This window comes from Ischnura elegans (genome assembly GCF_921293095.1).
Source record: "Ischnura elegans chromosome 13 unlocalized genomic scaffold, ioIscEleg1.1 SUPER_13_unloc_1, whole genome shotgun sequence".
Classification (NCBI taxonomy): Eukaryota; Metazoa; Arthropoda; class Insecta; order Odonata; family Coenagrionidae; genus Ischnura; species Ischnura elegans.
Genome location: NW_025791657.1, coordinates 13,793,215 through 13,808,524, shown reverse-complemented (window position 1 = coordinate 13,808,524; position 15,310 = coordinate 13,793,215). Strand labels below are relative to the sequence as shown.

The following is a 15,310-nucleotide window of genomic DNA, read 5'->3' as shown; positions in this document are numbered from 1 at the left end:
CGCAGGCATCGGTCCTTCGTAGTCTCTGTTCGCATAAGTATTGAACAGATGGGGAAAGTAACCTTTTGATAACGACTCGTCCAAGCCTAGTGCCGACGGGAGCTTTGATAGCGGCATGGGGAGAAAGTTTATTGAGTCAATAAATCTTACTCCTTCATACTCGATACACATCAATTTACCCCCTGAAGATATTATTGATGGTGTCCAGCCCATCTTCTCCACCATTGTCTTAATGACGAAGTGGCTGTCATAACCCTTCCCATAGTGGGCAATGCAAATAAGCTCTTTAAATCCCTTTTTCCGCAGTGTCACCAGACTCTTCAGAAATTCCGCCACCGGATCGCAGTCGCTAAATATCAGTTGGCGTTCTCCACAGCCTGAGCAATGCTCTAGAGATTCCGCACCGATACAAGTCTCACATGATTTCTGCGCTACAAGGAAATTTGGAGTATGGAGAAAATTTCCCGATTTTCCAGGCATTGGGGTGTCTTGCGTGCATTCGATATCGTAAAAAATATAAATAAATTTTACTTTCGAGGACGCGTTTGTTTTTGCCACCGGCGACATGAAGCAATTTTTACCGGCTTCGTGTCTACTCTTGCAGGCGTGGCAGTATATTTCCCCGCATACATGCTTCCCCTTCACACTAGTCACATTGTAGACTTTTTCGCAGAGCGTGCAGTATTTAATTATGTCACAAGCCGATCTTCCGCTCCCTCTCCTCTCTAGGTGCTTCGCGAAACAACCGACCCCGTAAAATTTCCTTTTACACGAATCACACGTCACACTCGCTATGCTAGCGTCGCACGGGGGAGATGCGAGGCATCTGGGACATTCGGACCTACATTTATGAGCATATTGGTTGCTATAACCAACTCTGCAGCTCCTACAGTAGTAGTCGTAGCTGAATGCTCCCTTGAGAGAGGCTATGTAATTGAAATGCCTCTCCCCATAAATTAGATCGATGTACCTGCGAGCACGTCCATCCGATGCGAGTGTAGAGGGACCCTCAAAGAGTACCTCTCTACCCCTGCGATCCCCGTAGACGGTTATTTTATAATTTTCTAAATGCTCCTGAAAAGCGTTTAGATCCTCTATCCCACCGCCATTCAAAAGGTTGACCCCCGCCCCCTTACACAGATCCAGGGCCCTCGCAGTCTGTACACCCCCTCCCCTTTTTACTGCCTTAAAAATCACGGCAGTGTCCACGTGACGCGAGATTCCAACGCATAATGCTCTAGCTAAACAGAGGTTATCGTCGTTTGAAATCACAACGATCGATTTCTTTCCTCTGCAAAACTCGTGAAACGTGCACAATCGATTTTTATCTCGTCGACCGCCGTTCGGCATCTCCACGTAAGTAAACGTAACTCGTAATACCCCCCTCAATATAAAGTTCTCGTTAGACTGAACCACCTTTTCAACACTCTTACATATCACTTCAGCGGAAAGCTGGTCCGCTCGTCGATAAGAGATATAAATCGGGTTCTCAGGGCTTTCAGAATTGCTTATTGCTAGTCCGGCTCTACTGCTCAGAGGTACTCCACTCTTGAGTTCTGAAAGGAGAGCGTCAAAAGACTCGTGGAGCCATTCAATGGGGTCTCCATTCTCGGGCACTGGTTTCAGCACACACGCTATTTCGCGTCCGTGGAGGCGAAAACCTTTGAGATTGCTACGATTCTCAGAAATAATGGTGAAATATTTGTTTTCACCCCTTCCGCCCCACTGAGCGTCTCGATGATCTAAAGGCGGCCCTGCTTCGTTAGGGGGTGAGGCGCAACGTTCACTTGGAAATCCCTCCAGCTGTTTATCCTCGCTCCATAGCTCGCCGGTGAGTACAGGGATGTCCTCCTCCATATCGCGAATAAATTTATTTTCTAGACTCTCCAAGTTTTGAGAGTTAAATACAGAATCCCCATACTCGAATCCCAGTGGATCGTCACGCGAAGCGACATCCTTCGCCATTTGACTTAAATTTAATTCATCGAATGCCGTTGGCGGTCTCATCGTAGCATGAGAAGCTTCCACCACTACGTTGCTAGAGTTACCAGTCTCAAGGGTGTGAAGAAATGACTCTTCATTTAATAGAGGTAATGATGAGTCGATGCCGCGAGCCAATGCCTGATTAGCATCGCTAGTTTCCTCGCGAGCCACCTCCGAAACGGGTGCGTCTTGAGCCTTCTTAACGTCCCCCACTAGTCTCACAAAGTCGCTCATGTCCACTTCCTCCTTAATCACTGTCATGCGATGAACTAAACCGTCCAGCGCGGCATTTAAAAGAGAGACAGTGTCATACGCTCCAGCACGGTGGGCGCGAATTATTTCCTTTGCAGGTACACACGCAAAAATTGCTTCCATTGCGCCTACTCGATTTTAAATCCCCCACCGAAAAGATGAAATTTCTTATTGTAAACACAACTCACGGCTTTCAGCCCCAATCAGGTCGGCTTCCTCCCTCGCGTAGTGGTGTCTCCAGCCGGAACCCCGTAAGAACTCCGATCTCTCAGGTCCAAACCCCTTAGAAGCTCCTTGCTCTACGGTGATGCTGACTTCTGCGGCTTGCGAGTGCGTAGGCTAGAGTTGCTACTTCGGACTTATCACCGATGAGAAAAGTCTTGCCCACAAATGCTGTGTGGAGACAGAGAACAGAGTATCTCTCGCTAACTCTCGGAAAATACAGTGATCGACCGTACGACAACTACCCCTTATATAGGAAACCCAAGTGGGGCGACGCCTCCTTGAAAATATTCTCACTCTCGAGAGGAATGAAGAGGAGTTCTCACGCCGATTTCAAGTCACCCCCATCCACTATGCCGTCAAAAGAAAACCCTCAGAGGAGCTGTTACTCCCTTTTCAAACAACCACTCCACTATGCTGTCAAAAGTAAACCCCCTCGCCTATTCCACAGGTGATTTTTTTATTAATGCACTCGCCAGTGTAAGTTAAAACCCTCTTAGCGACTAGTGGTCGGAGATGGAATAGATTGGTTTTCGTTGATTTTCCACAAGATTTTTTTTTCCACCGCACCGAACATTCCATTTCTGGGACAGCGTCATAGTTTTTTTTTCTTGCGTCGACCCTTTAAAGCTCGACTTTAGACGCGGAACCTATGTCGTTCTCTACAAAGCATGTGAATATCCATCAACAGTTCTGTCAACCGTCTTAGAGCGAGATTTTGAAAAACACCAGAAAAGGAAGGGGGCGACGCCTCCTTGAAAATATTCTCACTCTCAAGAGGAATGAAGAGGAGTTCTCACGCCGATTTCAAGTCACCCCCATCCACTATGCCGTCAAAAGAAAACCCTCAGAGGAGCTGTTACTCCCTTTTCAAACAACCGCTCCACTATGTTGTCAAAAGTAAACCTCCTCGCCTATTCCACAGGTGATTTTTTTTATTAATGCACTCGCCAGTGTAAGTTAAAACCCTCTTAGCGACTAGTGGTCGGAGATGGAATAGATTGGTTTTCGTTGATTTTCCACAAGATTTTTTTTTTCCACCCCGCCGAACATTCCATTTTTGGGACACCGTCATAGTTTTTTTTTCCATTTTCTTGCGTGGACCCATGAAAGCTCGACTTTAGACGCGGAACCTATGTCGGTCTCTACAACGCATGTGAATATCCATTAACAGGTCTGTCAACCGTTTTTTGAGCGTGATTTTGAAAAATACCTGAAAAGGACCAATGACGAGCGCCGTTTCCACCCCCTCCTCTCCCTACCACAAACTCCTGATCAGTGCTTAAAGTTCCACCCTCGTCATTCAGCGCTACCCAACGGTCACAGAAGCATCTCACTCTTCGCTAGCACCGAGCACCGTAGAAACTATTTACCATGGGTTACGTTGGATCGCCGAAGTACACCAACGAGGATATCGAACACGAGGTAAGCACCATGTCCTATCCTCTCCATACATTCAACGACTTAGATAACGATTGCTATTCAAATCATTTGGTAATAATATCTCTATTTCAGATTAGGATCGCCCGACAGCTTTCGTGGAGTTCGGAGTTCGACAGCTCAGATGAAATCGAGCACGAGGTAAGCCTATACACTCCTCCCGATCGGGGGTACTCTATCGCGCTCTTATTTTCTCTGAAAATATATCCACCGTTATATTTTATTATTTATATTAATGGGGGTTATTACATTTATTTCAGCTGAACATAGTCAACGATATGTCGTGGGAGTCCGATTACTCGGATTTTGAGGAGTCGCCATCTGGAGAGAGAGATAGTTTTCACTGCTCCACACCGGTAGCGGCGGACCGCGATTTCCCTGATGGATTCTGGTCCCCCGCGCATCTGACACCCGACGTAGGAGAGCTGAACAGCACGGCGAACACCATAATCGTCGACGAGCCTGCTGGCGGGTGGGAATGCCAGCAGATCGAGGTGTCGGAGCCGAGACTTGGAAATTACTCGGACCTACTCCTCAGCTGCGATGTAGCCCCCACTACTTCGCAGACTCAGTGTACCTGCGTGGCGTGCACCGAGTGCATAGAGGCCATAATGGCCGAAGTGGCTGATAGATACCCTCAAATTTCAGCCGATAACCAAGCCCACGCCTTCACAGTAGAGAGTGTTAGCATCAACCGTAGTTGCGCGTGCACTCTTTGCGACAGATGTAGCGCCGAAATTTTCACAGATATAATAGCTATGTGGAATTAGCCGATCTGTAAATTACGGAAATAAAGCTCTGTTGACAGAACTCTCTGCTTTCTGTGTCTTGTTTGTTTATCCTCCGTCATACCCAACCCCACATCCAACCTTCGACATTTTCCCATACTCCTCCAACGGGAAAATAACGGCCGCTTGCCTAATAGCACCTGCAAACGCGTGAGGGGCTTCCCGTCCCACAAAATTATGACGCCAAGGAGTCTGGACCCTGAGAGGTGACATGCCAACGTATGGGTAAGGCCCGGGTGGTGCCTGAAAAACGCGGTAAGTTACAGGGAGGACAACAAATTCCTCCCAACCACCCCCCCCGGCTCCAAAACCACTTAAAACACCCTCTCGGTTCCATAGAACAACTGTGGAGGTGGGGGCCTAGCGCATCCCACTCTGGCCACTTAGCACAGGTGAGGTATAGGCTATGGCGACAAACAGTCTCAACCCCTCCCCCTTCTCCTCACCCCCCTCGTTTTCAAACGACGTAAGGGCCTCCTTGTCTCCCCCCACTCCTTCCCCCCCACCCCCCGACGGAGCGGTCAATGACCCCACCCCCACCTCCTCGTTCCAAAGACCCAATGACGTAGAGGTCAATGAACTTCCCATCCCACTCATGTTCCCAAGTGCCAGGTATACTACTAATGTTTTGTGGACCGTGTGGTATGCATGTGGGAATCCAATTGCATTCTGCATGCTGGTGATTGATCACCCCCTGCCAATCACCCTAATACACCTATACCTACTAGATCGACCATATAGACGCATCTTAGCCAATGGGACCAAGGGCCTTTCTGCGTCCGCTCAGGTTTTACCCCATCCCATCCCCTCCGTGCGGTCATCCAATGCTTTTTTCATTGTTTTCTTTTACATTTATTGCTTTTCTTATACATCTAAATTAAAATCTGAATTCTTCGTTTTTAGCTCATAAGATTGATATTTCAAACGGAGTTCTCGCGTTAATATCAACTGATAAACGTTCAGTTTTAAATCGGTCGATATGGAATATATAAATATGCTATTTCGGTAAATATGAATGAACTTCTAATATGAACTTCGTTTAAAATTTATCCACACTCAGAAAAACACAGGAATTCATTACATATATTTAAAAATGTAGGGTAATAACAAATATGTGTTCATATAAAACATGGCTGTATCAGTCAGTTGATCATGGACTCGCGCCGTGAAGAAGTCTTTTAATATAGTCTGAGGTTTCAGGCGAGATGGAGTGGAAACGTGACATAATGAAAATGAAAAAGCAGGAGCACTTTCCACAATTTTACATTTATTAATACTACCGGTTTCGCTTTTCAGCATCATAAGGTACCTGATGATGCTGAAAAGCGAAGCCGGTAGTATTAATAAATGTAAAATTGTGGAAATTGCTCCTGCTTTTTCATTTAGTCTTTTAATCCTTCTTTCATGTTCTCGTTAAGCGGCAGAGGAAAGGAATATGCGTCCCTCTGATTCGGGTCCTTGCCTTGGGAAGTCTGCGAACTTCTGCCTTTCGTCCATGCAAGAGAGCTTCCTACATGGGAGGGATAAATATTTTCAAGGGACTCGTACCGTGGAAGAATTTACCTCAATGAGGCCGGCCTGCGCGAAATACATTTTAATTAATAGTTATTGTTGTTTTTGTTGGTTTTCCATTTTTATATTATAGTCTTCCAAGGTTCTCCATGGAGCCTGAGGGGGCTCTCGCCTCCTCAAAAAATTAGTTATGGGTTGAGGAAAAAATTTGTCAGGCTTGTCGATTTTCCCCGGAGTGTCCAGATATCGAGATTTGAGTTATCAGGGTTCTTATGTTGATCATATGGCTCTTATAAATTGCTTATAAAACATCAAACTCACTTCTTATGAAATTTCCCGGGGCAAGATCCCCGGTTTCGGCCCCACAATATTTTTTGTAGGTCGGCATCCCTGTATTCTTCCTCTTTTTGTGATTTAATTATGTAATTTATAATTGTGTATATTTTTTTTGTTTTCCGTTAAACTATATTTTTCACCTAGTGCCTCAACATTAGGCACGTAAAACAATTGATCATTAAAAACTTTAAGAAGAAAAGACAGAGGGAAGACTCGTAGATGAGTTATTTGCTTTGGAATTGTTCATGTTGCTGGAATTGATGGCTAACAAAATCCAAATGTCTGTAATTAACCCACAACTGGTTACTCCGAAAATGCACTTTAATCGATTATGGTCGGAGAGGTTAATTTCACTTTCTTTATAATGTAATATCGGAAATGTCACCCATTTCTCCACCTCCCCTTCCAGATGGCCGGCCGCAAACTCGAAAAAAAACCTTTAATTTTTGGTCGCGAGTGTGTGAAGGAATTGACTCCAGATTCACAATCATGAAGCATATTTAAAGAGCATGGTGTTCGTAACTTGGTGATAATTCAGCGAAATGAACTTCTTTTGCTCTACTCACATATAAACAAATTGGTTAAGAAATACTCCGCAGTTATGTTATCAATTCACTTTAAATATTAAATTAAAATAATATAAAATGCTACCTAACGGAAGTAATACGTGAGTGACCAAATATCTTGGCCTGTTTACATGATCCAAATGTCTGTTTCATGATGGATTTAAAGTACGAGTTTGGTGAATTTGTTTGCGTGAATGATATTTGTGGACTGGAGCAAAGGCGCACCCATGATCACCCCTGGGGGGGCAAGCAATAGTATAGAGGGAAGCAAGTAAAGTTGTGACATTTGAAAAAAGTTTTATTTTGGCTACATATGTTATACTAATGCATACCATTTTTCGTGGGCTTGAAGAAAATTTGTTGAACACTTTCCTTTAAATTCAGCCCTGAAAATCCTTAATGACTGTTGAGATTATGGCTCCCCCCCTTCCCCACGCTGAGTACGCCCATGGACTGGAATGCAACATTTACGAATGCATTAATCAAGCAGCAACAGATTCCATTCCCTATTCATGCATTCGCAAATCATGATATCACTTGATCACACGGTTCATTTTGGCGTTCATTCTCGCTTTCCTACATACGGGCATTAGATATATCGCGTCATTGTATCGCGTACCTTTAGTCTTCAAATTGAGAATTTCCGCTCCACCTAAGGGGCCGATTTTAAAACGAAGAACTTCTTCGTGTTAGGGACGACCACTGGCCAGCCGTGATGAGTGCAGACGCGAGATTTGACTCACCAAGAACTCCATTGAGATAAAGCGTAGGAATGCTACGTCTCCTAATTGCTATCATCCCAATGGCTTCGCTCTTATCTGGTTAATGTGGACTGAGGGTGGCCATCATGGCGGAGGGGGCCGTGTATTCGGAAGCAGACCCCCATTAACATCCTTATCGCCCGATCGCGTCTCAATCCGCTAACTCAGGGAGCGATCTTCGAATGCAATGCTTTGTACTCACTTGAGGGCACCAGATACAGAATATTAGAGTGGGATATTTTTTCCTTGAATTTATATAAAAAGCGCGGACAAATGAAGTTGAGCAAAGAGCTTGCACTTCCAGTTCTCTTTATTTAGGAAAATAGGATTCCGACTCAGTCGCACAGAAATGGGAGTCTTCCCACCCTCATCAAACTAATAATACTAGCCAAAGATCATAACCCGAGTTGAGAGAATAAATTTTCATAGACTGTGCACTTCAGTAAATGGACATGAGAATCTCAAATCTCACATTTAAGTAAAACCAGAGGAGTATTTTGCGGAGAATGTGTTATTCATACGGTACCTATTGACTCTTACAATTTAGTAACATTTGAGAAACATTTTTATCGTAAAATAAATAAAAATTTTTTCATCAAAACGACATATTCCTTTTAAGAGCTACATTATACTGTTGACGATAACTACAATATGCGTCATTGTATCTTCATTGCTCCTGTGTCTATTGTTTAGATGTTTATGTCTCCTCTCGATGCTGTACTTACCCGTTTAAAGAGAATGTGCGACAGAGATATCTTTTTATATCCCATTTATTCACTTACTTGCTTGGGATGGAAAAAATAGCGATAGATTCAATACATATGCTACTACAACATGCATAGGTGGATCTAGGGCTTGGGACACACGGGGGCATGTGCCCTTGAGTCACTTAAAAAATATGCAAGATTTTTAATACAGTCCCATTACCATTGCGTTCCTTTTGTATTACGAGGTATCCCTGTGCCCCCCCGTAAAAAATCCTGGATACGGCCTTGCTTGTGCCCCCCAGAAAAATGATCCGCCCCTGACAACATGCGTATAGTCAGAAAGTCAGCGAATTGATATATCACCGTCTCCATAGACAAAAGGCGTTCGATTAGCGATCACGAAAAGAATTTTCTCCCCAACGGAGAAGCTAGTAAGCGTCTTCTTTCAGTGTCTTTTCTAACGAAGTAACTTATATTTACGGACGGCAACATGCTACGGAGGATCAGGTCATATAAATAAAATAAGAGAGATAGATTGCAGAACAGACAGGTTCAGAATGTCTTTTTTCCCACGATCAATAAGAGATTATAACGGCAGCGATAGAATTCATAAATAGATTGTATGGATTGTAGTGTAGCCTTCTCACTTACATGGGCGCAGCTAGGAATTAAGTCTGGGGGGTGCACCTTATACAAAGGTGTGTAGTGGGATGGAATACTCACCAGGATAAGCGGTAAGTGCGGGAATAATGAATTGCGGAATTTAAAAGATATATGGTTCAAAATGGTGAAATTGACTACTTTCTGAGGGATATTTTATTCATCAATGTAAAACATAATGCATGTTTCTTAATTTTATTATTATTTGTAACAGCATATGGCAGTATAATTTTTCAGTACACGTGACGCTTTTTGTACAGTGTGGTGTGCATGTGGAAGTCCAAATGCTTGCCGCATGCTGGTGATTGATCACCCCCTGCCAATGACCCTAGAGGTGGCTCGCAGGCTATTATGTAAATGCAGATGTAGATAAGAAAAACTATAAAAGCATTGAAATTCTCCTCTTCACCTCCCCTCCATTCATTCATTCCTTTGTCCTGTCAACAACAATACAATTGAGAAAAGTTGTGGATCGGAATATAGCGGCCATCTGCCATCATTGCAATTACATCGAATTTACGAAGAATATTATTGAAATCTATCCATTCATATAACCTTGCATGGATTCTTATAGCATTCTTATATAACCATTGGCTAGTTTTGTCTTTGCATGAATGAGAACGACTTTATTTCTAATAAGCATAATAATTCCAAGACCGTACAGTGTGCATGTGGCGGTCCTCTTACAAGCTGCTCGGTCACCCTCTGCAAAACACTTGAGAGGTGACTTGCAGGGTATTATGGAGTTGTAGATGAAGTAATGAAAGAAAAAAAAAGGTTGATGAACATTGGACGAATATCCTCTTTGTCAGGAAAAAGATAATGTTGGTGAAACTATTCTAGAAAGTAGATCAGAAGAGGATTTGAGATGGAAATGTAAACCCATAAAGATTATTTACATCCACAATATTTTCAAATTATTAGACATTAATTGTTTTTTTATTGTAAAGATCTGAACGTGGGACACACGAGTAATTAAACCATGGTTAACGCACAAATATCATCAAATGGTATTTACGATAGAAAAAATAATATCTTATTTAATTTTTATCAGGAAGTGATCGAACTTCAGTTTCAAATATCATTAGAAGGCTACCACCAACGAATTAAGAATTACCAAATTTCCGTATAAATATTACACCCACCAAATGTTTTCTTTGCCTCTTAATACGTTCGCGTCCTGAGCACTCTTCCAGCTTCTCGCCTGATCCTCATCTCGCTGTCCTCTGTGTTTGGCACGTGTCTGGCGGGAGAGTTCGTTTCTGATTAAAGTAAGCACAAGTACTGCTTGCCTGTTGTGGAATCAACACGTGCGTATATATGTGGTGCACGGGGGGCGCCCTTTCCCCCTCTAGCGGTGCCCCCTACATTGCCTAACATTGCAAAAACATAATTGTGACATTTTAATATCATAAAATTGTTTTTTCAATTGAAATTCTCTGTAAATGCCCAAATAAGGTGAGAGAAATAAGCTACCTGACTCTAGTGAGGCCTCACTTGGAATATGTTGCTAGCGTGTGGGACCCTTACGAGGTAGGCATAATGGCTGAAATAAATCGAGTACAGCGCAGGGCTGCCAGATTTATGATGAGTTGTTACGACGCGAATTATGGAAAATTTCATGAAACTAACTTTTTAAATAGGAAAATAAGACATGGTTCCTTATACCTATGAAGCCGGAGCGCTGTAAAAACGAAATTTTTTGTCGTGTGGGTTTGAAATTATTTCAGAGACGTACCGAGGTTCTCAGGGTCAAAAACCGCCCGTACTCGCAAGTATACTTTAATTCTATGTGCGTGGAAAATATCAATAACCAGGCTTCCTAAATAATTAAATGAAGCATGGTTCCTTTTACGTATGCAGCCGGAGCACTGTAAAAACGAAATTATTTATGCATGGGTTGGGAATTTCTTCAGAGTCGATTTAAGGTCCTCAAGGTCAAAAGCCGCCCGTTTTCACAAGCATATTATAATTCCCAATGATTTAGGAAAATTTCATGAGCCTGACTTCCTAAATAAGGAAATGAGACGTGGTTCCTTATATGTATGCACCCGTTGCACTGTAGTGCGAAATATTTTGTCGCTAGGGTTGGGGATTTTTTTCAGAATCGAAGCGAGGTTATCAGGGTCAAAAACTACCCGTACTTGCAAGTATGTTATAAATCCCTATGATCGTTGAAATTATAATGAACCTGACTCCATAAATAAGGAAATGAGACATTGTTCCTTATACATATGCAGCCGGAACGCTGTCAAAACGAAATTTCTTTTTCGAGTGTGTTGGAATTTTTTTCAGTGTTGAACGGACGTCTTCAGGGTCAAAAACCGCCAGTTTTCGAAGCTATATTATGATTACTGATGAACATGAAAAATTTCATGAGTATAACTTTCTAAATAAGGAAATGAAACATGATTCTTTACATCTATGCAGCTGGAGCGATGTAAAAACAAAATGTTTTTGTCGCGTGGGTTGTGAATTTTTCAGAGTCGAACCAAAGTCCTCAGGCTCAAAAAGCTCCCAATTGTGCAAGAACATAATGATTTTCTATGATTGTGGAAAATTTCATGAACCTGACTTTATAAATAAGGAAATGAGACATGGTTCCTTATACCTATGCACCCGGTGCGTTGAAGTACGAAATTTTTGGTCGCGTGGGTTGGGGATTTTTTCATAGTCAAACCAAGGTCCTTTGGGTCAAAAACCTCCTGTTTTTTCAAGTTTGTAATGATTTAGGAGAGAATGGGTAGCGAGTCGGTACCCGAAACGTCGGCGCTCTTTAATATTCTAACCCGCGCGGTATCCCGAGAAGATTTTTCTAAAGTTGTTCGCGGGAAAGTGTAAAATCATATATGTAATGATTCCCAATGATCGTGGAAAAATGTCATGCACATGACTTCTCTGAATAAGGAAATAAGGTATGGTTTTCTTATACCAATGAAGCGCTATAAAAACCATTTTTTTTTTAGTGGGTTGGAAATTTTTTCAGAGTCGAACCAATGTTATCAGAATCAAAAAGCGCCCATTTTCGCAAGTATATTATGAATTTTTATGATCGTGGAAAACTTTAATTTACCTCAATAAGTAATTGAGGTGTACCTATGCAGCCTGAGTGCTGTAAAAACGAAATTTTTGTCGCATGGGTTGGGGATTTTCTTAGTGTCGAACCGATATTTTCATGGTCAAAAACCGCAAGTGTTCGCAATATGTTGTGATTTTATATGACCGTACAAAATTTTATGAACCTGACTTCCTTAACCTGGATCCGCCCAATGTAACATAAATGTCACACCCTGTATCGCTCCACTGTAATGGCTCTTGCATCGTTCGGGCACGGTATATTGTTGTGTTTTATACCTTATAAGAAAGAGGAAGCTAAGTGCTTCAATTCAACTTGAATTATTCAAGGTAAGAATTGTCAAGTGAGAGTGAAGACCTATCCTTTGAGTACCCCTGGTACTTATGCGCCTTCCCTAGACACTAAAAATGGACGTTCGCTTTGTGTAAATATTTAATTTTTTCATTAACTATATGCGCTACAGCGACAATTTGTGGTATGTATCAACATAATGATACAAAATTATTAATAATACATTAATATGTTTGGTATTGCTTTCCATTTCTGTAATAAACTCTGATAAATGTTACTGTGACATAAATGTCACATTGGGCGGATCCCTATGCAAATCTTCAAAGTTTCGAATTTTATGCTCTAGTTAGAATTTATTCCATTTTCAACGTTTTTTCCTTCGTATTCCCGCCAAAAGACTTATTATTTATCAATTAGTCGATAAATTTGCATTTATTAACTTTTATTCCGGTAATTACTTTTGAATTAATTTTTTTAATATTAGGGATATCGATAGCTCAGAGATATTACACTGTGTGAACCCAAATAGCTTCCGGAAAACGAAGACTTTGACGGAGTACAATATACCTTGAGCTACCAGGAGCAGCAATTGTCACTGATGAGGACATTGCAGATGACCAGGCTGGTGGACTTGTGGAAAATTTAACGGGAAGACAACTTCGGGCAAGAGTGGAGCCTGTTTTGCAGCTTGATAATGATAATACTAATGAATTTCAAGAGAAGTCCTGAAGTATTTCGGTACCAGTTAGATGTAAGGAAAAGGATTCGAAGTCAACGAAGCTTACATCACTTCTCCAATAGAAAAAAGTAAAAAGAGAAGCTGCCAATTTGCGACAAGAAGGTCATTTTGTAAGAAATAGGTTATTCCCCGAAACAGATCTTCCTGAATAGAGGGAAAAATTAGGTGTAGAAATTTTTTAAATAGTTTTTTCGGATGACATTCTTTTTTCTCATGGCAGAATTAGATAATTATACTACTTCTATTGTTTTTTCATCTTCTAGCATCAGTAAAGAGGAGATGAAAATTTTCATTGGGATTTTACTGTTATTAGGTTGTAACTGGTTTCCATCCAAGCGATGCTCCTGGGAAGATTCTGGGGGTGCTCACAACTCAATGCTTACCGTAGCCTAGCGAAGGAATAGGTTCTTTGTGATGAGTAGATACCTTCACTGTGCAGACAATACGATGCCCGACATAATAGACAAATTGTGGTAGCTTCGCCGTAGATCACTAAATTGAAAGAACGTTTCAGAGGGATTTTTCCCACTGAAAAAACTCTCTTTTGGCAGGAGTATGATTGTGGAGTATTTTGGTATCCATCCTTGCATGTAATTCATTCGGCGGAGGACAATCAGTTTTGGTGGTAATGGTGGAATATTTTCCTTGACTTTTGGATGTAGCTGTTCACAATCTGAAGCTGTTCACAATCTGTTCACGAGCGAAATCTGGTCATTGCATGTCACAATTAGAGATCAGGCGTGTAATAATGCAAACATTACTGACCATACATCGATGCAAAGGCAAGTATAGCCGCCGTACTACTTCATTTTCAACAGAGGCAGACAGTTAAATATGTTACGATGCTAATGATCAATTAGTCTCAAAAGATTGCGTCGCCGTGCTGGAGAACATTGCGCTTCCGTCAAATGCACTGCATGCGATGCATGAAATATGGACAAATATTGCTTTACTACTTACCACTCAAAATAGTACGTATACACCGGCATTGAACTCTAAAGCAATCTTAAGTTTATATGAAACAAATTGATTCAATTTTAATTCAATTTTATAAGGTATTACACCCTTATATGTTGTGAGAATATTTTTCAAACATGTATATTTATTCTATGTATTTTCCAAAATTGGGAAATGCATTTTCAACTATTTTACTTATTAGCCAAGTAAAAATATTATTTAAACGTACCTTCAACAAATCCATTGATTGTGTCAATTCAAGGTTCTGTAATTTCATAACACTACTGCCGAAAACTTAAATTTATACATAAATTTAAAATAATTTTTCTTGATGTGTATTTGACAAGTTTATAATATAAACATTATAAATTTAAATATACCCCAAACTTGTGAAATAGCATTGAAAAAATCCAAAACACTTCTACATCTTAAAAAATCACAATTTACATCGAAAAATTTATGAATCGCGGGCAATGGAACTCTGAAAATTATTGCTAAATTTTTAAACAATTTACTTTAAATTTAAACAAAATCTTGAAAATAGTGTACGTAATTAATAATATGTTTTTCTAGTGTTTTTATAATTTAAATGAACAGTGCAGCTCAAATGCGAAAAATATTTGCTTTTTCTGGGGAAATATTACCTTGCACCAAAAGACAACAGATCCGCCCAATGTGACATTTATGTCACAGCCTGTATCTCGGAAACTACACAACCGATCAACGAAATATTTTCAGAATGTAGTAAAAATGAGACCCTTACCATTCCCCTAGAATATGAATTATTAATCTCAAAAAAAATATTTTGGGCGGATCCAGGTTAATAAGGAAATGAGTCATGGTTCCTTATACTGATGAGGCCGGAGCGCTGTAAAAACGAAATTTTTTATCGCGTTCGTTGGAAATTTTTTCAGAGTTGAACCAAGGCCTCCAGGGACAAAACCCGGCCGTTTTCGCAAATGTATTATGATTCACAACGATCGTGGAAAATTTCATGAACATCCTTCTTAAATAAGGAAG

The 15,310-nt window shown here is 41.2% G+C and overlaps 1 protein-coding gene across 2 annotated transcripts; it reads left to right on the top strand.

The window, feature by feature from the left end:
* Positions 1–2,153: 2,153 nt before the first annotated feature.
* On the top strand, positions 2,154–4,707 carry LOC124172256. Of its 2 annotated transcripts, XM_046551677.1 has the most exons (3): positions 2,154–3,882; positions 3,973–4,038; positions 4,158–4,707. In XM_046551677.1, the coding sequence occupies exons 1-3, from the start codon at positions 3,832–3,834 to the stop codon at positions 4,665–4,667; spliced, it is 627 nt and encodes a 208-aa protein (XP_046407633.1). In that variant the 5' UTR covers positions 2,154–3,831; the 3' UTR covers positions 4,668–4,707. The 2 variants fall into 2 exon arrangements, with proteins under 2 accessions (XP_046407633.1, XP_046407632.1); XM_046551676.1 differs by having other exon boundaries at positions 2,154–4,038.
* Positions 4,708–15,310: the final 10,603 nt, after the last annotated feature.